The sequence below is a fragment of the Bombus terrestris genome, chromosome 1, assembly GCF_910591885.1.
Source record: "Bombus terrestris chromosome 1, iyBomTerr1.2, whole genome shotgun sequence".
NCBI classification, from domain to species: Eukaryota; Metazoa; Arthropoda; class Insecta; order Hymenoptera; family Apidae; genus Bombus; species Bombus terrestris.
Window position 1 is genome coordinate 11,025,840 of NC_063269.1, and position 25,597 is coordinate 11,051,436.

Consider the following 25,597-nt stretch of genomic DNA (forward strand, 5'->3'; position numbering starts at 1 on the left):
TGATCATCTTTATTCATCAACCCGTGAAAATTCATTTTATATCGCAATGATTTTTTATGGGGAATATGTAAAAAACTTTAATTACTTCTCGGAAAAACTGTCACAGGGAAAGATTAATGTCACCGTCAATTTCTACTAACAATGATAATCACCCCGAAAGAAACTCATTTATTAAACAATAGACTCATAAATCTTGTTTCAGCTTGACAAAATGGGCCAAATTTTATTTGCTTTTTTCATACATAGCGGTTACTCTGAATTAAACAAATCAAATGTGATCTCTGTTGTCTTTTAATCCCGCGATGATCCTAGAATTTCTATAATCTTGATTTCGTGTTAACAGATAAAATGAATTCGTAATGTTTCAAGACGTTTGATGCGCTAATGAAATTGCAAAATATTGTACGTAACACGCATGATATATCCATAAAAAATTTTTTACAGCAAGTATTCAAATATAACTTTCGTAAGTCAGTAGTATGCGTGTTACCGGCAATGTGTAAAATACTGGCATTTTGTACATATAATGTCTAGGAAGTGCATAGAATGCATGTCGTTTTCAAGCAAAGCATGAAATGCCTGTGTTATTTTAAAATATTTTATACTTTCCTTAGGCATTGTATATAATACCTGTGGAGGCTTATGTGTAGAGGATGGTTGATCATGAGATTTATTAGACGAGACTGCTCGTTGTTGAAATCGTCAAGTATATTTAAAATGTTAAATAAAGAAATACAGTTACTGTTCGCAAAGACGCTCGTACTAACGGATTCGCTAAGACAGTGTATAAATCTCAAAATAAGATCGTTAATAACTCGTTGATAACTAATCGATACTTGGTAGATACTCGATAGATACTGATTCGCGCGACTAACTGATAACTGATAGATGATAACTGGTTGTAACTGAACTGCTTACGATCGCGTTCGTTTATTTATATTCATCGAGGGAGAGCTGGAAAATTCGAATTCGTCTTTGCTTGACGGTTGCACGTAGCGGTGGTATTGTTTAGCCCGGAGTTTATTTATTATTACATTATGTGTATCCTAACGACATTGATACTCCGAGGCAAAATAACTACATAATTTGAATTGTCCTCTAGCTCATGTGCCGCTACATACCTAGGCATTATACAGAACGACGAGCAATGTTTAGATAAATGGAAGAGAGATATGAAGAATCTTTCATTGAAAAGATATGTAGTAAAAACAAAGTATATGGCAATGAAAGGAGTAAAACACAAAGAATTAAAATACAAAGTACAGGATCTTCTTACTGAAAAAATAGCAGAAAAGGACGAGAACTGCACATAAAAGGATACACTTTACTCATTTTGATAAAATTTAAGCATCTTGTAAAACCCAACATACTAAAGAACTGTATCCTATACATATGACTGCCGCTTGGTTTTAGTTTCTCAGATATTCGGCAAACACTGTCAACGCTACTACAGTAAATTCTACTTACAATTGTGCGTTCGTGACAGTTATGCGTTATGAGTTAGTATTGGTTGCTGGTCGCCTTACCGCGGCCAGCTACCAACTCTCACAAATACGTTGTTACGGTAGTACAATTATAGGCAAAATTCATTGTAATAGTACGGACGGTCTTTTGCGAATATCTCGGAAACTAAGACTGAGCGTCGGTTACATTTATAAGAAAAAATAGTTCAAAATCTTCATTAATTATAAAAACGTTTTTGAGACGAGAATTTTATACTCTACCGGTTTGCCTTTTGACAGTTCGTAGAATGTCCAAAAAATATGTGAAATATTAAGTGTTTCATACTTTGTCGTTTCACTTATGATATTCTATAGATTTTCTAGACATTATATAAAATGCCTGCATTTTACACATTGCCGGAAACATACATCCTAAATAGTAAAATATTTTATTGTCGTGAACTTTAAAGTGTAACTGGTGTACTTTTCGGTGAGAAAAGGGTCGCGACGAGGATGATCAAAGCCGCGATCGTGCTTATTTCAGAAACAGCTGGAATAACAGGTCGTGTAATTAGATCCATGGCATGTAATTGTTGCTTTGTCACTATAGCGCGAACTAGCGGTGTGGCCAGTTCATTACACGTCCGGATAAGCGACGTGCCGGCCGCTCCTTCTTCCATCCCCTTTGAGCTCTCGTCCTCTGTTTCGCTAAGCCCTTATCCGGGCGTAGATTACTGAGTTTCCAAGTCGACGTACCCACCGCGTACGGTAGAATTTAATCGAGAACCAAGGCAAGTTAACGCTAGACGAGAGGTTCAATCGCGCCGGTTTGACGAACATCGAGCTGACGCCTGTCTCGCCGCGAGACGAGAAACAAAGGGCGAATCGGATAACGAGGGATGGAGAAGATAATGATTTGGATCAGAACTATAGTTCTGTATAGTATGAGAGTTTATTTATTTGCTAACTGGTGATTAACTGTCGATTATGGTACCGATCAGTTCGTTGATGAACGAGTAATAAATAAGAAAATTAAGCAATATGAAGCTTGATTTTGTCTTGCAAGAAATTCAAGGATAGTTAAGAGTAGTGAAAATGGGAAAAATAAGTAATATTATATGTACTATTATATTCACGATATTATATGAGTAGTTATTCAATCTTAAAGTACATAAAACAAATCTTAAAATCATAATAGTTCGTTAAAAATCTATAAACATTCGGAAACATGGGATGTTCTTCTATCCTACGGCATTTTACGTACTATTCAAAATCTACCGTAACACATTGACTCTCGCCGTCATAGATATTGAGTTTTAGAAGTTCGATATCGAGAAAATCGAATTCTGTAGAACTACAATATTCTATATCAAATCCGCTGGAATCAGATCGTTTATATCAAGATCCACGTTTTGTAGACACGACGTATTTCAGAAATCTTGAATTATTTATTTTACACTACGCAACTGTATCGGTTACGAATTTTCTACGCTGAATTCTATGAGTTGTAATCTGTATGTGTCGACATTATAAACACAGTGAATCGTTTGTAATGGAATTCACCATTTCAGGTTTCCTGATATCATCTCCAACGTGCGGTCGTCTTTGAATCCCTGTAAAGCTGAGTTGTTTAAGTTCTACAGCACCTTTCGTTCGCCATGGGGAATCAAGTTGAGTTCATAGTCCGTATTTAGTGAAGTTTGTTCACAGTAATTCTGTTTATTCGCGAGTTCACTCAACGGTGTTCAATTATAATAAAACAAAACGCCAAGAATTATTGTTCGTTTTTCACAAGAATTAAAATAAATATGGTTCATTTAATAAAAGAGTTGTTAATAGAACGAAAGAATTATTCCGGTGAAGAAATCTGGGTAGGAAGAGGGTGTCAATATGTGAAGTTGTTATCTCGGCTCGTTTTAATTGAAATTTTTTCAACGGCTGCGCGAATGAGTCTATAAGCATTGGCAGCAACGTTGCGTATAAATTTTATTGAAATTCATTCAGACAAAAAGTGAATTGTTTCGCGTATAGCGGAAGGGGGGCCAAATAAATCGCCGGTAATAAACGAGGCGGCACTTGTTGCTTTTAAAAGGCATTTAATAAAAGTTTATCAAACATTGTCGCATCCTGCCTCCTGGAAGCAAATTTCCTTCCATTAAACTTTCCAATTATTCCATTACGTGTTAACTTATACATCGCCAATTTTTATATTTCATATTTTATCTAACAGCGGTGAAAAGTCGAAACGTTTTCATACGCATTTCAATTCAGCCCCTCACGAAGCTTGTGTCTTACTTTGCTTGTATTCTCCCATTTTACATCGAAACGTGACTTCAGAGAAGTATCGATATTAAAAAAAAGACTACAAGTTTAATCTTCCATGTGCTATTCTTTTATCTAAAATTTTTAATTAAAACAATACTTCAATACCTTTTTATTAAAATTGCCGTTCTTCTCTCCCAGAAGTCGTGTTGAATGCAGAAGCTAGGATTTAAAAAAGAGAGGTAAAGAAAGCAAGTATAAGACACGGATAAGTAAGAAAAGAAAGGGAAGTACATTTCATTTGAGACTTTGCTAATGGTCTTATCAATAAGACTTTGGAGTAAATCCATGCCTTATGCGCTACGACAGAAGATCAGGCCAGGCCAATGTATTTACATGGACAGAATAGCTAGACGGCGACTTTTAAAAATTTATTATAAACTTTTCTGAAAACTACTGCATCAAGACACACATTGCTTCGATATATTAAATTTCCTCCCACCACGATACAAATTAGCAGCTTAACTGTTATATTCGGTTTGACGATTTTCTACGTATGCCACATGGCGTGATCGGCCGACAGTTATCTACAAATACACTGGTTATAGACACTGATAAACTAGAAGTCAATAAACTGATGATCATTGAATTGCTAGTATAATAGCTTAATTTGGTGCATTCTATTTTTCCATGAAATAAAACTAATAGTGCAAGATGGGTATGAGAGCAATTTATTCCGTGAAATACATTCTCAACTTGTTAACGAAAGCACATTACGTTTTTATTATTAGTATTGTGGTTAGTAGTCTGGTTAGTATTCTATAAAACACGGAATCTTCGAATTCTTCGCGAAATTCCGACAAGCATTGATGACATTCAACTACCAACGACGAACCCATCCCGCTTGCTCTCGTCTATATTGTCGGTCGGTGGCAAACAAAATTTGCATAAAGCTGTTAATAGTACCGGATAATGGTCCAGGACGGCTGAAAGCATCGCCGTGGCCAACGAAGTGAAACTAGCCCGAAGTGTCGCGGCGCATTAAGCGAGAGTTGCGTCTGTAAAAGGGCTACTTTGAGGTCTTAACGGCGTTCTCGTTGCCTTTCACAGGATTTCTAGAGCTTGTATATGAAAAATAAAATAAAGCCGACGCGGCGTATCCCGCTAGTCTCAGCCCAGATCGTCGAATCGATAGTACCCAATCGACCGGAACCCTTCGCGTGCTATTCAAAAGGGGTAGCTGAGAGTGGCCGCTTGTATAATTCGATAAATCCTGTACAGACATTTCGTAGATTGAATCTCGCCTGGCTACGCAGACAGATTAAATGTACATAGAAACGTCTTTATTCGTTGGCTTTCAAGATTTCTTGTATTCTGTTTCTATTGTTCCGTTTGTTATTGTCTGTGAAAATTGCACTGCGGATATTAAGTCTGCAAAATCAGATTTTCATAAACGCAATTAAAGAAATTTGGTATTTTTTAATTTCACACAAATCCATATAAATTCGCAGTGATAATGTTTGGTTACGTATTTCAACCGAACAGTCAAGCATTATGGAGCTTAAAATCTTTAACAATATAACGAGTTAGTTATTCTGTGATAAATTAATGGAACATCCTGGAAATATCATTACTCCGATTTTCTTTTCTTGGTTCTTTTACGTTTTCCCATTCTTGCTACAGAAATGTTTGAGCAAATAATAAACATATAGACGAACTATTAAGAAGATTTAATGAACATTCAAACAGCACACTTTGGTCCGATGTTTTTCTCCGAATGCACAACATTTGAAAATCTCGCCGTTACCACTTAACCGTTTCGAATTGCTAATTAATCCTACAATTTGTCCACGATGAAAATTGCATAACACATTTTAATGACGCATCAACGTTTCAACCGGCCTCTTTATGGAATCATTTCGGATCGTCAACGAAAAACCATGAAATAACACGTTATTGATATGGTTGCTGGCAACCGTGGCTAGCAGCTTGAGATAATATAATCTCGTATTAGTACACCGATCCATTTAATGTTTCATCAATTAAAACGACATTACAATGGCACAAATTGTAAAATATGGTTGGTTATTATGTAGGATAGTCGCACCGGTTGCTATGGTAGTGGGTGCAGTTGTCTATGATAATCATCCCCTGTGCCTGCTTTATTTATAACTACATTAAAATTTAATAGTATTCGACTGGTATAGAGCGTGGCCTCGTAACCCAATGTTACTAACCGTGTCCGCCTTGAATCTTTTAATAGAAAAATAAGCAAGCATCAACAGAGAGAGTCGCAAGTCCTGTGTGCGACCGCTTGTGAAAATTCCTCGTGACTTTTTACGAGCGTCCTCTTAAAGAGACTTTTCCTTCTGGAAGGAAATTTACTCTCGTGTGATAGCAATAGAAACATCGTGATAGATCTTTAGAGCTAAAGCTAAGAACACTTTATGTATGCTGCAAGAAAAACAAACTATATGTACTTTTACATTACCGCTTATAAGTAACAAGACTACTCGATTTTGGCAATCGTATACGAATGTTAATGAAATGTAAAATCTGTGAATCAATAGTCTTTTGTCTTTCGAAATTGAAATATTACTTTTCTGAGATTCAATTATTCTAAATATTGAATTACTTATGCTAATACATATTCAAATTCTATGACACTTATTCTGCAAGTTAAACGATTTGTAAATATAGAAAAGCAACTAGTGTATTGATAATAACTTGTATAATTTATATAATTTATAAGTATACATATATTCGATTGAATTTCATCGTTAGATAACTTTTAGAACATTGAAACATGCTCAAACGAATGTAAAATAAGTATAGATATTTTCCTTACTGAAACGAAGAAAAATTAACGCAATCTCGTAATCCCAGTCGGTATCTCATTAGCGAAATGTTGCAAATAGAGAGAGATGTTAAAGTCACGAAAGTCGCACTATCAGCAAGAAAAGCCATGTTACTTTAAACATAAACTTTTAAAGCGGTCATAATCCCGATTATCATTTGTGAAATAATCTTGGACAGCATCGTCCCCCTTAAACGATCGAATAAAACGGCGTTGACCATTTCGAAGAATTTTATCTTTGATCGTTATACCATTCGAAAGAAACCTTTACCAAGAAAATTTTATAAAAAGATGTCGAACCACTTGGTCAAAGAATTTTCAAATAACGTCGTTGTTTTCGATGGTATCGTTTATAGCAGGTCATTTCATAAGTAATATTATCGTTGATACTAAATGAAACGTATACTAAATGAAAATAAAGAATTCTCTGTTGGCAATTGATAAGCGAGGAATCTTTCCGTATTATTTATAACTTTTTATCTTGAAATTTTCTATTTCAACTTTATAAAATTCTGATAATAACAATTTTCATTTAAACTCACATCCATTTTACGCGTACGCAAACAATATTATACTTATGAAATACTTATGAAATAAACTAATATTAATATTAGTATCCACAACCAGGTACTCGAGTCTAAATTCTTACATTGCTTCTATCAATTTGTTATTTTTTAATAAAAATAGCATAAAATCACTTTGAATTTACATTATTCGGACATATTTACATCGAAATTTATGCAAACCTTTGAAATATCAAAATTTCAAACTAATTTATTCGTTTGTTATTTATTGTCATCACATAACGATAGCCCCATGTTGGTTGCTTGCATAAGAATTAACAGCTATGCACCAGATTTTTCTCTGTATCGAAAGTCAAAAAAGCATTGAATCGAAAGAAAAGACAGCAAAATGTATATCTGCTTCAAAGTGTTGGAATAAATAACGAGAGAGTATCCTCATTATCCTATGACGGATCGTTTTCCCCGCTTAGCTCTATTCATTAGTTCGCTTCATGCTTAAAACATTCAGCGATAAATGAAAGAATCGCACGAATAAAAGGAAGAATCACGAAGCAAAAAAAACGAGCTTTGTTTTACCTCCAGCAATTAAATACCCTCGGCGAAACTTCGACAGCTTTTGTAACTCGAATTTTTATTGCTTGCCTATCAACATGTTCAACGAACATCTGTTATTCAATGCCAGCTGGGTCTCTTTTATTTCCTGCAACAGTACATTCAGCAACATAGATTTAAAGAGGCAATGTTGCTCGGTTTTCGTCGATCGTTCAATTATTTTCGCTGATTTACTGCGTGAGGTTTGCGTCTTCTAGCGTGGATCGGAAAGAACATTTTGGATAATTGCTCGTTCCCTATCGCTTGAGAGAAATTAAGTGTAGTAAATAAACGAGCATTTGCTAGGGGCTGCTCTTTAACGGACGATTTTCGCCTTGGCAAAGAATAACACGGATTCGTTACAATTCAACGCAATGATGTTCATTCAGTTGAAGAAAGAATTTCGTTAACGATATACCTGTATGAAGCAGATCGTTGTACGATGTAATGTGAAGAAAGATCAAAATGACATATCCTGTCGAGGAATTAAACGTAATAATTTGATTGAAGAGCTGTCTGGAATTTTAATATTCCTTACGGGTCTATTATTATTTTTATGGTATGAATTTTGATTTCACAAGGCAATTGAGATATTCTGAAATCAAATTGACTAATTCTTTTCTTCGAAAACGTTTTAAATTCAGTGTCGAAATATGCCATCGATGTTTAATGTTTCAAAATGTAATCTGATCAATTCTGGCTTTTGGAATTTTATTTGGAATTTTGGATTAAACAGGCGGTTCAACTAATTTCTTTAAAACATCTTTATTTTCGAATAACATTTTACTTTTAATAAGATCCTTAACCTTCCTTCTGCAACCTTATTTTTACTGACGTCGTCTGTATACTGGGTCGTTTAAGTCCATACCGTCTTCTTTTTAGGATTTTGTGTCCTAAAAAATCCTCCGAAATTCTTGTATACTCTTCCAAGTTTCCATAATATCAACGAAGTTTTTTTATTGTCACGTGTTACCTCAATTTATTTAAGCAGGGCAAAATTTAAGGAAAAATATAGAAAAAATGAAAAAGTGTCTTAAGATTACTTATTCGAAAGCGATCAGTATGTAGATGAAGGATTAAGATATAAACTTCATAATGAAGAGCAAGTTCAAGTTCGCAAGCTAAGCATTTCTTAACTCTTGAATTAAATAGATCAAAACGTAGAACTATCTTTCTTACAAAATTAATCAAAACGAACGGTTATACTGTGTAAACAACAATTTTTCAAGCAAATCACGTTCTCGCAGTTTAACACTGGTTTGATGTTATTCTAAGGAGGAAACTTGAACCTGACCAGAAGGGTTGTCATTCCGGCTGTCTGTGGTGCCTTTTACCGTGTCCTCAAAAAAATCCTCGCCGCCACTCCCGCCCCTTTTTCATCCGCTCGAAAATACCAGGGCGAATACGCTTTTAAACGAGCTCTTTCTCCGGGAGTCGTTTAATTTCATTCGTTGGAAAAACTCTACTTGCCCTCGCGGAATCTTCCGCTGTTCCCCGCTTCCTCCCTTACCACTTTTCCTGAAGGTTCCTTTGACGTGGTTGGGAAAGCCCAGATGAGGAAAAATATTTCCTTTTAACGGCCACTCGTTCAAACTTCGACGCCCAACCGTTGAAAAATCGGACCAGAGATTCAGTTCAGCCCGTTCGACGTTGTCCGCGAATGTTCAAGCCTCATTAATGTTTTCTCACGGAATTATTTTCCTTTTTCTTTTTCTTTTTCCTTCTCTCTTTATCTTTCTGCCCCACTTCGTCTGTCTGTTTGTCTGCCTGCCTATCTATCTGCTTCTCTCTCCCTCCCCCCTTTCTCTACCCTTATCCCGATTTCCTGGCCACAGGTCCTGGCCCCGACTTACGTGCTTGTCACGAGCAAAAAGTGCGAATTGCACTCTGATTCCCATGAATATCTAACGAGTGTCAGCGAAGCGCAATATTTTTCTCTTTTCGACAGGCAAAATTTCACCGGTGAACGATTACCAGGCTGTTGTTGTTGGAAACATTCTTGCTGGAAAGTTGTAGTGTTTCACGGCTGGTTCTAGAACCAGTTGTAACACGCTCTACAACGCATTAGGTTTTCGATATTTTGCTATCGGATCAACCAGAGGAAACGGCTTTGCGAGAAGAGTTTAACGGCGAGAAACAGGGATTTTGCGTGCCGAATTTAATTTTTTTTGGCACGTATGTTTACGAGACTAATAAACGTGTTAAACAAATCCAAGACTTTTATGGTCGTGAAGTGAAAATTTGTCGAAAACCAATCAGTTTTAGTTAGGTCAATTCCGTTTGGGATTACATTCCAAAAATTATGAAACTTGACAGTGGTTGAAGCAACGGGAAACTGCCAATTGAAATGTGGTGGACGGCGAGACGTGTTGTTGGTTAAATTAATAACGAAACGAGTTAATTTCGTTAACTATATTTACAGATATTCTGAAATGTAAAATACAAAGTTAATCGTAAGCGTTGCTCGCTCGATGATATTCGTTATAAGATTACGCGATACTGTGGTACCGATACTAATTGTTATGCTGATTCGTTAGACTTGTGGCGGCACTCAACAGCGCAAATACCGCCACTTGACACTAACTAACACCGAATAACGGCAGCGCAGTAGTTAGCGCCTAAGGTTACGAACGTTCGAGACCCCGGGTTCAAATCCCGACGCCCGTAGTCCGATTTTTCTTTCACGCATCTAAATTAGAAGAAAAACATTAGTACCCCAGCAGCGACATCTACAGTCAGCAGCTACAATTACCACGGACAGCAAATACACCTCAGACTGATTCGTTATACCCATTCGCTCGACTGATGATCTCGATGATTCGATGCTGATATTGATTTGCATGACTGACTATGTCTGGAGAACATGGTCGTCTATTTATACTGGTCGGGTGGGGGGCGGAGGGCATCGGAAGGTTTGAACTTGGCTCCGGTTGACGGTTGTACGTAGCGCGATATTGCTTTGTCCAGAGTTTGTTTATATTACATTATATGCGTCGTACAGTGTTAATCCTCTGTGACAAAACAACGCATGTGCCGCTACAGGAACAGAATAATGATAATACGAATCTCTGAAATCTTTGGACGTTTCATGTAGAACTTCCTCGGTTTCCAATCATATTTTCACACATACAACATATACAACGTGCAGTTTTTCCACATAGTAGCATAAAAACGTACATAACAAAGAGCTTGTCGCAAATTAAAATGGAGAAATCGTGTTTCTACAGAAAATAATCGAGCTTAGTGTATCTCGGTATAAGTGTGTTTCTTTAATTCGTCCTTGTTGTACTTATAAACATTTTTCTACAATGTTGTCTTCATTTTTGTACAGATTACCAAGATTTATAAAGCATCGAAGGCGTACCTTTTGCTTCAGGAGCGATTAAAATTTCTTTGTAGATTCGCCATGGTTGCCGGAATTTTCAAAGAAAATGCTCGGAAAGGGAAGCATGCAGAGAGAGAGAGAGAGAGAGAGAGAGAGAAGAAGAAGAAGAGAAAGGGAATATACGCCCAGCGTCCTGCAATTTTTCTTCTTTGATACGGGAATCATCTGCGCTTCGCGCGGTACGATATCCCAGAGGAAGAATGGAGGGTTGCGCTACGAAGGACTGGTTTAATTAAACTTATAACTATTATCCACAAAGTCGAGCTTAGCCGTGCTATTATCGGGCCCGCAATAGAGTGACGCAAAGGGAGTAAAGAGCGGCAAGAATATAAGACGAAACGAGGAACTTCCGTATCTCCTTCGACGATAATATCGGCGAAAGAATTATAATGAAAAAGAATGAAAGCTGGCGACGATATTATTTTTCGACGTTACTCCATATTCCTGCCACCCTCCCTGCTTCTTTTCTCAAACCGTTATATTTAATTGTAAAAAGAAAAAAAAAGAGAAAAAAGGAAGAGAAGAGAGAGGCGAAAAGAAAAGCAGAGAAGAACAAATACAATTAAATTCCAGTTCTCATTATTAGAATTTTCTGGACGCCTTTAACGACATCTCTCGTCGTTACAGACAAGTGAAACGCTTTAAACATTTGCATACGCATAACTAGCCAGTTATAAAAATAAATCATTCCACCCTTTTTCACCATTCCGGGGAGCGGTATTCCATGAAACAAATTTCGTGCGTCCATCGCGCAGGGAAAAAGTCTCTGACAGCGTAAATACAGACATGGTTTCGGTTCGAAATTGAATGAAACTTTTCTCGTTAAACAATTTCAGCTATGCAGCACGAAATACTGCTTTGATAGGTAGACAGAGTCATAGTTGGATTTACGGGAAGGTAGGCCCTTTGTAACGGGGATCGGTATGAATAGCCGGTGATTGGACTAATCATTATCCTTCATTAGGCGTGCTATGATCAACTCTTGTCCTCGGGATATCTATAATGCCTGTGAATTATTCCACGGAGCAATTACAATTCCCGAGGAGAAATTGTAGGACAGGCGTGAACCAAACTGTTATTAGGAACTTCAGTCTCCAAAGGTTAGGCAGCTCCGCGATTTGATATTTCCCAGCAGCTTCTCCTATTCCGTCTGTATCGTTCCCAAACAATTTGTATTCTCTATCTTCCTCCTTCCAACGGTGCAACAAAAACTTTGCGAAACTTTGGAGCAAGTTGTACGCAGTGAAAGTTCTGACTTGGAGCTAGGAAAATTTTTAGGGGGGCCATGTAATCAGTATGGAAGGGATTCCGGTTAAGAATTTTCAACTTTTTCGAGTATAAAGATGTCTTGTGAAAATTTTGATAAATAGATGGAAAATGTTTAAAATCTTTTAACACGACATAATGATATTTGAAATTTCAAATCGAACATCGATGTTGTGAAAATTTGAAACAAGTCTACGTGGAAAGTTAAATGGGACAGAAATTCCCTTAAACATTTCGGCCCTTGGAATATGTGTGTTTTTGTGAACGTTTTTGACCTCCCGTAAGACTGTACATATAAATCTCGCAAGTGCGTTATTTTCTACGCTTTCAATGTGCCTCACACTGCTTTTGTGACGTGTTAAACAGTTTCTGCTTAGACATTGATTGCGTTTGTAGAGTTACAACAGAGATGTTGCTCGTTTTACACACATTATCAAAGGTTCTGTATGATATTGAAGAATCTTTAAGATGCAAGATCTGTAAATCACTCTGTTCTTCGGTTCATAGTACAAAGTCATTAATCTCTTACAGAAAGAACAGGAAGCGGATAGAAAAAGAACGAGTCAAAAGAATCAATGGACGAAATCAACGATTAGCTTCGTCGATGGATTTCTCTAAACGTATTCTTCGTCCGGGATTCACAGGTCATTCCAGCAACACCGATGTCCGTCACCGATGTCAGCAGCATTCAGGCCGTTTCCACATTCACCACGACGATATATCACACCTTTATCTACCGTTGAATATCGATCAAGCCATCCTGCCTCTGTCTCGTTGTTTCTTCGATTTCTTCTTTTTATCTGTCCCCAGTGGACAACTTTATTTCTCCCAAGTGAACCACGAGGAACCATTTCGCTAAGCTGGAATCGTTGGCTCGACCGGCGAACAACTTCTAATAACGTTATCAAAAGTTCACGGTTAGAACGGGACGAGGAACGAGAGCGGAAGAGGGGCAGTTTTCTACGGGAAACGCCAATGAAAAGGCGTCTCTCTATTTCCATTGAATAGTGGCACACGCATACCCGATCCGGTTACACGTTTGAAAGGGAAGTAATCACTTACTGAGGGAGGAAGGGTATTTTCGCGATGGCATGCGCTTGAAAAGAGTGGTCTGCCTTCGTGGGAAGGCAAAGGAAGTCGCTACCTGGCGCGATGCTCGTCTCTTCCGGATGGTGGAAGCCTCGAAGCCACAGCCTCCGACGGTACAGGAAATCGACGATCTCTACGATACAAGGCTGACTGGCTCATGCTGCACGCGCTCCTCCAATCGTTTCTCGTGATTCCTTTTCACTTGATTCCCTTCCTCGTGCTTTCTTTGTGCTTTCTCTGTTTGCTTTATACTGATATCAATAAACATCTGACGGCTTGATAACATGAACGAGCTCAATGATGTTTTCAAGATATACTTTGACTGCTTACTGTATAAGGTGAATTGTGGCATTTTATAGAGTATTGGTGAAAAAGTTTACGATGCGGGAAACTTTCGTGTGACAAAGTGCAGTGATGGTCAAACCGTGTCGTGATAGGGATTACGTATATATCGTCTGTCGAGAATTGTTGAGAGTTGTATCCTTTTGTTGTTAAGTATTTACGTGTGCATACATTCATGAAAGTATTTCAATGCTTGTCATAGAAAATTTTTACATATAATACATATAATACGAGATATGTCTAAAAAAGTAATCAGATTTCGATTCTCGGGAATCCGATTGCATCAATGCTGCGATGCTATTTGTGACGCAGTATCTCTACTTTAGCTTTCAATGTTAGTCTGAACTCGATTCAGTTAACACGAGCGATTACGTAGCGAGTTTTATAAATGTGTGTTTCAGTAACGCGTTGCGGAAATGAAACTGTGTCGTATCGTGCAGTGTCTTACACTGCACTCTCTGTAAATGAATCTTTGGCCAACAAACGTATTCTTGTGGTTGCACAGCCTTCACGCTCCTCAGAGTTCAATCCACATCACTATTATTTTTTTCGCTTGAGCTTTTTCGAAAATTAAAAATCTTAATCACACGACATCACTTTGAAAATGTGGACAACATCTAAAAGGTTGTAACTGACCAACTGAAAGCAGTTTCGCTAAAAGAATTCCTTCGCTGTTCCCTGAAGTGGGAGAACCGCTTCCGACGGTGTATAACTTCTCAAGGGAACTATTTTGAAGGGTACAATGTACATTTTTCATTAAATGACATATAAACATTTCCACAGGGCCAGTCCCATTACTTTTTCGATACACCTGGTGTATGTTATGCATCAGCTTTTAAAAATGTCATTAGCTGTAACGAGACAGGACTATTGTGATCATATGGATAAAATTTGAAACCAATTCCAAGATATAGTATACGTACAACATGTACCTAATTAATAAGAATTGATTGGACAAATACTGAATAAGATCCGCAATTTGATCATCACTGACATGAAAAAGCGTTATTTTCAATCGAATTTCGGACGGCTCATCGATCGAGAGATTCACCTCGTTGAAATATTAACGACGATAAACTATACGTTGACCTGAATTTTCCAATAAAATGTGAACGCAACACGGGATAGTATCGTGAAACAATAACACAACTGGATCAACGAATAAGCTGAAATGGTTAGGTTCCGCTAGTAATCTGAGTTACGAATATTAGCTGTTTGATATTTCCCACTTCGAATAAATAAATCAAAATTTATGTATGCGGAGATTGAAAAAACTTTACCCGTTCGATGTTAAAAAGCGTTACAAATGTATGTATCCCAGTGCAGTATTTTTACAGTTCTGTTTACCGGCGTACGAAATAGAATTCGAATATCGTTGCAACCATAAAAAATGTATCGCGCTGAAATCGAAGAGTGTGAGTTTCAAAATGCACTACGCGCAAAATTTTCCCTTTCCCACGAATTTTTTAATTCTTCCGTCGTGTATATTGGGTTACTCGAATCAGTCAACTTTAAATATTTTACAATTCAACCGTGAACTTTGCATAGAAAACTCAAATTTGTTATATATTATGAGACGTTATTAATAAAGAATACGCGTATTAAATCGCTGCCTATAAAATGTCATAATACATTTAGTCTAAGCAATTCCCACATTCGATGATTCGATGTACTCTCTTGATGATTAACTACTTTCATTATTCCATATTTATAAGAATTATCGATTCTAAAATTTACAAATTTTTTTAACATTGTGTCGTGCGTTACGGTTCCTCCGTTGCACTTTTAAGCTAATTTAGGCGGTAAAAGTTACGTAATTATATTTAAATGGGTAAGTGATATACCAGCGAAGCATTACACAAAATCAATGGCATAATTTATTATGCGTGCATTTATTATATATAGATTTATGACCAAATTTGGTAAATTCTATCCATTTGGTAACTCTACCTTAGCCTGGTATTGTGAATGTGACAACGAAATCGTGAAATCGTCGTCAGAAAGGACTGGTTAAACTTTTGGAACGGTGTGGATGGGTTCCTGGATTCGCTTGTTTGTTACTTTCGAATGGAATTACACACGGCAGACCGTAAAGCTGCCTGTTCGAACGGCAGGCGAGGACGTATAATTTTATACACGCGACACGTCGTACGCGAATATAATCCTTATTTATAGTCACATCGCGCTGGCACGCTGAAACTTTTCACGGTTCGCCCACGAGGGTTTCTTACACCCTTCGAATGACCAGTAATTCTCGTGAACAACGCTGGCTTTAGTGGAAAAGGCGAGACGTGTGCTGCCTGGCTTGGGGCTCGTAAACCAATGAAAACTAGTCTCGCATGGACGCGCTTACGTGTCTTGTTCGCTAATAATTCAATCTCGTTCGTACGCCACGTGTCGCTTCAATTTGTAGATTATTTCGAAGGCAAAACAAAAGGGCGAAAGAAATATTGATAAATATTCGCCACCTACATGTTTCCAGTCACGTAGTTCATTCAAGAATTATTCATCTTCCGACGGATATCTATTTCGTGGATTATGTAATATGTAATTATATTTTCGTCCGATTTTCTGCTTTAAGTATTTATGTCGCTCTTTTTTAAGGAATTTTGCCAAGTCATTGATCGAAATTGCTTAAATCTTTTTAATTAAAAAAATGTATCATTTTCTTGATAATACATCTTTATTATTCTATTAATAATCGGCAATAATAACAACATTAGTTTTTAAATTTTAATATTTCAGCTCAATATGTACAAAAATGTAGGAAAATATTACGAATTTTAGAAGGTGAATAATAATAATCTATACGCAGTCCCGATTTAACGATGAATGACTATAATTAATAAAAAAATCAATAAAGCATTACTAATAATCCTATTAACAATAATACTAGTCTTTAAGGATTATCATTTACATTAAGCTTGCGCATACAATAAATCGCTATGATTTTTGACGAGCGACTATAGCAATCTACAGCAAGTATACTACGGGCATTCAACGATGGACGATTATAATGACTGGTATTAATGAAACGGATAATCAACTGAATCATATCTGGGACAATACCGATATCATTTATCTATACATGTCATATATTCTGGGAATTGTCTAATTTAAGATGACAAAATGCATAATTTAAAACGATAGTAATAACAAAAATGATTGCTGTTTTAATTTTCTGCATCCCACTGGTTGTAAATTCGAATGCCGCTTATTAGGGTTGTAAAATAAATTGTTATTGCGGCGCATTTCAGCCGGTTGTGCATCATCGAAGGATATTTCATTATTTGTACTCGAGTCGCTCGATAACGCTGCATTGATGAATGGGATTTGACTTGAGGCACTAGAATGGCCCATTCATAGTCAGCCATACGGAATGCAGCCTCGCTTAACGCAAGGAGTTGAAACGGTTGTTCGAATTTGCGGTCCGTGGTTACCGTCTATTTATCTTGATCGCGGATTGCGGTTAAAATATCTCAAAAATGTTGAAATTAATTATTGGATGGGTTCACGGTCCAAAGAATAATCTCAGGTAGGAGAGATAGTCAAGTCATCGCGGGTTTGAAACGCTGTCGTAATTTTAAGAAGACGATGATTAATGACTGTATAGCTTTTTATTGGCTTGTATTTTTTTGAAGTATCTTCTAACATATAATTACCATCGACATTCTCATTGCATCGATTATGTATATTGCATCCGAAATTTTGAAAATCGAAGCCTACAAATCCTCAGTTGCACCGAATGAAAAGATTAGGCGTTGTCAATTTACTCCGTACACGTCCCTAAATATTGTACGATAATGTTTACTTTTTTTACAATTCTTGCATTAATTAGATCGTAAAGCTCGCTTATTAGATTATTCAAACTGTGCTCGATAATCCTTTTGTCGTGTGATTTTATTTTTCTTCCATCGAGGCAATTTTAATTTCTGCGAAGAGGTTATTTTCCATTATATACATTGATGTAACATTAAAAACCTGCCATAAACCTGCGCTGACGTGAAACTCTAGCAGGTATCACAAAAATTGAGACTGTGGCCTTTTATCATTTTTATATCGAAAGAGAAATACTTTTCAAGTAAAGAATATGAAACGGGTAATACAAACTCGAGATAAGAAAAGGGAGTTGGCGATCCGAAATTGATTTCCTTGGAGGCAGCTTTTTAGGCTACGCATACGGATATCGGAAATGCCTGATACAAGAAAAAGGGAAGCGTATCAAATATCGGAAGTTCATGTTCGATCGTAGCAATACGTTTCGTCGACGTGGCAAAAAAAAGTCATTCAACATTCAAAAAATTTATTCAGTCTTACATTTCATGCTTCTTTTGTATATTACATGATTAATACTAAAAATGAACAAACGTCTCCTCAGTTTCCATTAACATATTCACACTATCGTAAGACTTTCAAATACTCCAATTCAAAGTTAGTTCAAATTTCCAGTTCTTTAATTACACAGCTTTATACTACCTTAGAGAGCCTATTCAATTTTAATTAAACATACATCCTTTCGTTCTAGAAACGGGCCGGCGAGAGCGGACGGCAATGAGAATTCTGCTCAATCGTTCAACCAGAAACTTTAAATAATTCCTTGTCAGAAGAGAATTCTTTGGTTACGGTAGCCGTATGAATCAGCTGGTACATACGCGTTACTCGTATGTCGAGAGATTTTCAGCGAGGCTACTCAACGAAATATCCAGTCCGCGTCGTATTCACCATGGTGGTTGTGTATACGAATGTGTGCGCGGCTCGGTGTGTACATATCATGGTAAATGCAGCTACTGCATACGCTAGAACAGACCTCTTATGAAACCCATCCGTTCTTCTCTAAATATTTGGGCATTTTCATAAGGGGAGTTTCTACTAAGCCGGCGCCATGACAAACGCGCACTTCTTCAGTAACCTGCGGCCACGTACGTGACTTCCGTGAGAGCAGTCGTGTAATACGCCTATAAAGTGCAAACACCGTCGGTGTGCTTGCGGTTCTAGTGTGCGGTCACGTTGGGACACGTGCAATTTACGTTCTGCCCTTCCCCGATCCGCCCGCTATCGGACGTACATTTCGTTCGACGAGTTATTTGCATTGGATGGAAATGAACTGACTGAAAAAACTCTCTTTCCCTGTTTTACTGTTTGATCTTATACTGGAACTGAAAGGTGTCGCGTCTTTTGTTCGAAACACAAGTACGTAGGCACGTGGTTACGATTATTGCAGAAATATTTTTACGCCGCCTCGTTCTTTTGGAAAAAACGAGAGTTTTTTCCAGTGTGTTCGTTCATCTTTTTTAGGAGAGCATAGAGGATGAAGGGGGGATGCTTTGTCTCGACACTGGTAGAAATTTAATTTGCACCCGCGCATGTTCTATTTTTCTTCTTCGTTTACCTTTTGCTCGACACGAAATTCGCAGCACACGGTGTTTTTGTCGAAAGTGACATTTTGTTGTAGATTTTTCGCGTACTCCTTTTTTTTGAGAGGTTCTGTTTTGCAAATTGCTGCCGTTACTGGAATTCGCGGAACTCGGTAGATTCGGTAATAGTTCTCATCGAGATACGGGTAAATTACTTCAATGGAAAAATACGTTCACGAAAAATTAAATTGGGTTAGGTTCGTTAATATTTAGATTTTTGTTTTTGTTACTCACCAATTTTAATTGTACGCGGTACACCGTGAGTTCCTGGAACTACTGTCAACAAAGCAATGACGATAACAGCAGCACATTTTGAATCCACGCTAACGGCCATTTTGTGATCTGAAGAAAACACATATTAAATAATTAGCGGATAAATTAATTAGAGATAGTACTATTTTTTTCTAGTAGTGCAATATAATGTTAAACTAAATATTTTGCAAAACTGTGCTATTTCTCGACAGGTTAGATTCGTCTGATGCAACGAACGTGTGTTTCGTAGACAGTTATTGCAACTAGTCATGAGAGTTACATTTCATTCAACGTAAAATCGTTTTTCATTGCGACGTCACAACAGAGTTTTTAGCGAGAAAGGACCCACAGAAAAACATAGCGTCAGGTACAATTGCGATTTTGCAGTAAAAGTTTATATCCGTTATTGAAATCTTGTAATGGTTCTTGTAATGATTTATGTATTCTCATCCTGTTTTCTCACTTGTTTGTTCGATCTTTGAGCTCGAACTATTTCAGCAGAAGTTTTTAGAGATAGAACTGAAAATTATAATTTTTTTTGGTAGGTGGTGAAAGTATTAAAGAAGTACCTGTCCAATTTCTTGAAACTTTAATAAAGTTGCGAATATTATATTTTCAGATAATTATGTGTTGTATTTTTGTATGGAGTAATTATGTCATTCAATGTGAACTAATACGGAATTGCGGATGCGAATGAATTTCAGTTATTATTTACTCACTTTCAAAAAAATAGTTTTAAATCTTAACTTTTATTAAATAAAGGTATTTATCCGATTAAGTAGTATAGTCTTTGATATGTCAGGCAAATACCTATTTTATTAATATAACCATTACTTCTACTTCTTCCTAACATTTTTTGTTAATTTTTCTAATAATCTACGTCCAAATACTTGAATATGTGAAAAATGTAAATCTATATAATACAACTGACGATTCCTAGATCTTAAGAACTAATTTCAATATTTTAATTTTTCTTCAATTCGAGCAGGATTTGTAAAGGTACAACGAATATTATTATGATTAATATTTCTCAGTACAATTACTAAACCATGAATAATTAATTTTAACGTTCGATAGCTAGACTTCCTGCAAGAGAAATAGAAAATAATAATTATCTCCTGGTTTTAATAAATTCGTTTTTGGTAAATCTCAGAAATAAATCTCAGTTTCTCTTCGTGTGCTAAATCGGTCTATAAAATTTCACACACGAAGGCAGAAGCGGAAGAACGTACGACTTGGTGGACGACAGCGCGCGATTTCACGATTCGAGGATTTTTCTGATTTCCGAATTTAAGAGGCATTGAGTACTTGTCACGTACGGTTTGCGTTCGAACTCGAGTGAAATCGGTGCACTCTTGTGTCGATGGAATGCGCGATTTCCCTGGCATCAATCGTTCTGTGTGAAAACCTGTTTGATCGCTCAGAATGATCGCGAAGTATTTCGGGTAAATACGTGACCGCACATTGCCCTCGGTCGTTTGCTTCTTGTCCGGTGGTTTACTTCCTTTTCCAGGATAAACCCTTGATTTCACATTCCAAGTTTCTTTCATCATTCTTTCGGTTCTCTCGCATTATATTTCTTATGTTTGTGTTAATTTTATGATTGATTTCTTAACTATAGACCGTGTGAATTAATTACCTTCATTTGCTATAAACTTATCTAATTTACTATAGGAAACTTTATCCAATATTGAATAGTATTATTATCATTTGCACTTGCATTCGCAATATGAATATGTACTTACACTTGCACTTGTACTTGCACTCGTACTTGCACTATGCACCTGTGCTTGCAGAATACACTTGCACAGACGCTATAAACTTACTCTAACACTTACACCTATATCGTACACTTGTACTTACACTCATGTTTGCACATGCGTAAAGCACTTGCTCCCGAACTTGTATTTGCATTTGGACTAGCATATACATTGCGTAGCTGCTCTTGCACTATTTACTACTTCTATTATGCACTCGTAGTATGCATTTGCACTGACACTTCTATTTGAAAATCTACTTATTAGGTTCATACATAATTATGCATAATTGCACATGTACACACACGCACGCACGCACGCACATATACATACAATATTTGTAATATATGCAGTACACGAAATATACACAATATATACAATATAACTGAGCAAATATTCACACGATAAAACAACGAAACAAATTATAATATGTAAAGTCTAGAATGAGGTACAATGAATGTCTCATTCACTATGATACGTATCATTATTTTCTTGTTAGACCAGCGGTTTCCCCAACCTGGAAGGCGTGGACTATTGGCAGGGGAGGCAGCAAAATTTTTTAATCAAATGTTAATTTTCATACCATAATATCTACAAATAAATAAAAATTTATATCGCAACGCGCGTATATTTATACCAAAACCTTATTATTATTTTGTTAATTGTAGTTTTCAGTTTTTTTGTAATAAAGTTTTTATTATTTAAAACGTATATATATTATTGTATCTATTAAAAGAATAAAATGGGAAGAATAAAATTTTTTTTTCGGGGAAACGTAGCAGCATAAAGATTGTATAAAGTCAACCAGTCGCGGAGAGACGCGATCGCGAGGAAACGCATCAACGGGATTATAATAATCGACGCAACGAACAGATCGATCCCCTTATTTCTGTTTGGATAATAGGAGTAGTTGAGTTGGTATAACACTGCGGTTAATAGATTATAATATATATTTTATTTGCAACAACTGATTTCACTGATTATATAAATATTCGGAGATACTCGTGGGTTAGGCTACGATGTCGAATTATAATGTCTTTCACAATCGGGTTCAAAGTGTTCGACTTGTGATGTCGATGGAGCGGTTAGGCTTCCCCTCCCCCGATGACCCAACCGAATCGGGTCTTTTTCAGACACTAGTCGGTATCGTCTGATTGATTGATAATTTGTCCGACGCATAGTGATGCTGGTGTTGGTCCCGCGCTCAATAAGATGTCGATCGGGCCAGGCCTGTGGAATCTTGGATCGGCTGGTTGGAGACTCCTGGGTATTTGGATTATTGAGCGATCTACGGGTTTATCTGAGACCAATGTCACGATTGTCAGTCTCACCAAAAATGTCACTGTACGTTTGTACGTGTCTTCCATGGAGGTTATCGTGGCCGTGATATAGCGCTTTGCAGTCGTCTTTAGGGTATCACGGGCTCCGATTGGGATCGAACATCTTCCCTGCTTTATACCGAGTGATTTGACCAACTTTTCGGTCATAAAGTTCATGGTTGAACCGGTGTCTAGCAGAGCCCTACTTCGGATTGGTTGTGCCTTGTAATTAAAGATGTTCATTTGGGCTGTGACTAACTGGTCGTGACGCACTGAATCAGATGGAAACGTAACCGGTGAGTCGACCTCTTTCGAAGTTGTGGGCTTTCGTTTTCATTGTTTCCTCTGTCCTTGAGTGTTAGATGTGGGTCTTGGAGTAAATTTTCGATCTCTCTGCAGAGATGAGGGTGGTGTTGATATCGGCCCAGAACCAGTGCCTGATTCGCATTTTGTCGGTATCGATGTCGATGCTTGTTCTACGCTACTTATATGACGGATTACCCGCATTACTACATTATCATACTGGTCCGCTATATCGAGGCCACGCGTATGTTCCTCTTCGTCTAATTTTAGTATCTCATGTTGATTGGTTTCGAATCCCGTCCAAACTTCTTTCAGCCGCTCCTCAATGACTATTAAGTCAGACTCTCCCTGATGACTGGATTCTTCGTATTCGTCCAGTTGTTTCGATAAACGTGTGAGTTGATCGATATAATAGTCTTGGGTGCGACGCAAGGCGGTGAGTCTGTCTACGCTTACCATTGTTGCCGCGGATTTCACTGATTATATAAATATTCGGAAATACTCGTGGGTTAGGCTACGATGTCGAATTATAATGTCTTTCACAATCGGGTTCAAAGTGTTCGACTCGTATAGGTATTAGCAACTTGTCGAGTGGTGACTGAGTTTTAACCCTTTTCGAGTTGGTGTTTGAATGTTGACTCCTTCCGAGTTGGTATTTGAATGTTGACTCCTTCCAAGTTGGTGTTTGACTCTTCTCTCGCTGAGATTTGACTGACTGTCTACTCTCATGTAATTATGGAAGAAAGCTCGGTGTGGGTGTGATTCTTGAACGAAGAAAGCGGATTCGTTGTTCACACTTTTCGTTAGGAAAAGATCTGCGATGCCCAATGGTTATAGCTAACGTTAATGAATGGAGATAGGAGGAGGAAGCCTCCTACCAATGCCCTCCCACGGTACGCGGACCGCGTACTTGGCGGCCAGACAACGAGGTCGCACGGACCATCTCACGCGACGTAACAGGTTGCAAACCGCTGTGTTAGACGATACAATCGACCCTTGAAGGTGACAATAGAAAGGTATGTTCCTGAAAGTTCAGAAATTTCCAGATTGCATAAACCTTTCTCAACACTGATACAAATCTTAAAAATAAAACAAGGCCTTTATACACGGTGCTCTAATTTTTTCCGTCAAACGTTCTCAATATATTCTATAGGTTCGAACAAGAAAAGAATGTCATATAAACATATATCATTGGAAGGATTGTTAAAGAATTGTACCAAAAAGTTATATATGAAATGTGAAGTTATAATAAGAACGTGCGTTACTACGGTACAAAGTATGAATAGACCAGAAACATTTACGTCTAGTAGCAGTGAAAAGGTATCGTAATACAACTCCAGCTCAAACTCTATTTCAAAATGTTCAGCATTACTGCCAATATAAGATTGGCATACAGCAAAAAAATTGAATTTATTACTCTTTGAAGTTCTCGCTTATTACTTGTGAAGCTGGAATCATAAAAGTATTACGATACTTTTTGATACTGAATGTAAATATTTCTGACTTATTCATATTTTGTATCGTAGCAACGCACGGTAGCTACCTTTTCTTTTCATATATCGCTTTTTGCTATAGTTCTTTAACAATGCTGCCAGTGATATATGTTCCTATGACTTTTTTCTCTCGTCTTGACTTACAGAATATGCTAACAACGTTTGACCGGGAAACGCTGCGACACCCCCAGTATAAGGATTTGACACATACAGAACCTTTAAAACTACTTCCAACTTAGGAATCGAACTTTCGGATCTTTAGAATTAGCATTTTTGTGCACAACTCTCGAAAAGTTTGAACTGCGCACAAATCAGAACTTCGAATTAAGCAAGAACTTTACAAGTTGAACTTTCTGAACTTCGGACCTTAAGACTTTGTGAATTGTTGGAACTTTCGAATTTTATATCTATAGTTCAGAGTCAGAAATCGTAAGATGAGCAAACTGGAAGCTAAGCTTGTGATCCATGCGCTGTAACGATGCGTAATCTGAAGCGGAACCTGCCGGAATTGCAGCACAGTGTAAATTTGAATGTTTCAACTGCGAACATTTCACGGTGGAAAACGACCAATGGTTTTAATGTCGGTTATTTAACGACGAGATCGCGTGACAAGTTTCCTCCGCGGCTGACGTTCTGACCCTCTTAAAAATAACGAATGGCATCAGTGCGCTCGTTGGTTGAACCCGTTCGCTTAGAGTTTGTGTTCATGAAACGTATACAGGTAGCCGGAAACCCGTCCCGTCCGACGAGTCTGAATGGAACAAATTGAGGTAATTCATATCCGTAGTGCGCGCGAGCCGGGCCGATCCTAACATTCACGCGATTTTTAATTAAGTAGTGAAATCCACGATTAAAAGGTTCGCGGAAGAGCAGATCCAGGCTATTCCTAGGGGAGTTGATATTTGAAAGCGAACTGCACCCATTGAATGAGAGCATTATAGGAACTGCAATCACGTGGAACATAGAGAATCTTTTAATCGATTTAAAATTTATCAAAACGACTGGGAACGGTTGAATGCGAGCTGCGTGCTTGTCGAACCTCGCCCTTTCGTATTTTCTAGCATTTTCTTCTCTTTTCGTATTTTATCTGTATTCCTTTGTTTTATTCACAATCCATTAGATTGTGTAATAGATTCATCCGTATTTCTTTAAAAAAGCATATCTATAACATTGATTTATGTAATATATATGATATATAACGATATGTGTATTCTTTTGTGAATAGATCAAGTAACTTATTTATCTTGTTCTTTCAGAGTCTTCGTCCATTTATCAAAAGATACAATGCATATTTTTACATT

General features: G+C 37.3%; 1 protein-coding gene across 2 annotated transcripts in view; it reads right to left on the bottom strand.

Moving 5' to 3' along the window:
• Positions 1–25,597, bottom strand: part of LOC100649795 (glutamate receptor ionotropic, kainate 2) — a 151,999-nt gene that overhangs the window by 38,884 nt on the left and 87,518 nt on the right. For both annotated transcript variants that reach the window (XM_003393272.4, XM_012312126.3), the window contains one exon: positions 19,407–19,514. In XM_003393272.4, coding sequence (XP_003393320.1) covers positions 19,407–19,506 — 100 coding nt within the window. In that variant the 5' untranslated portion in view covers positions 19,507–19,514. The remainder of the gene's footprint in view (positions 1–19,406; positions 19,515–25,597) is intronic.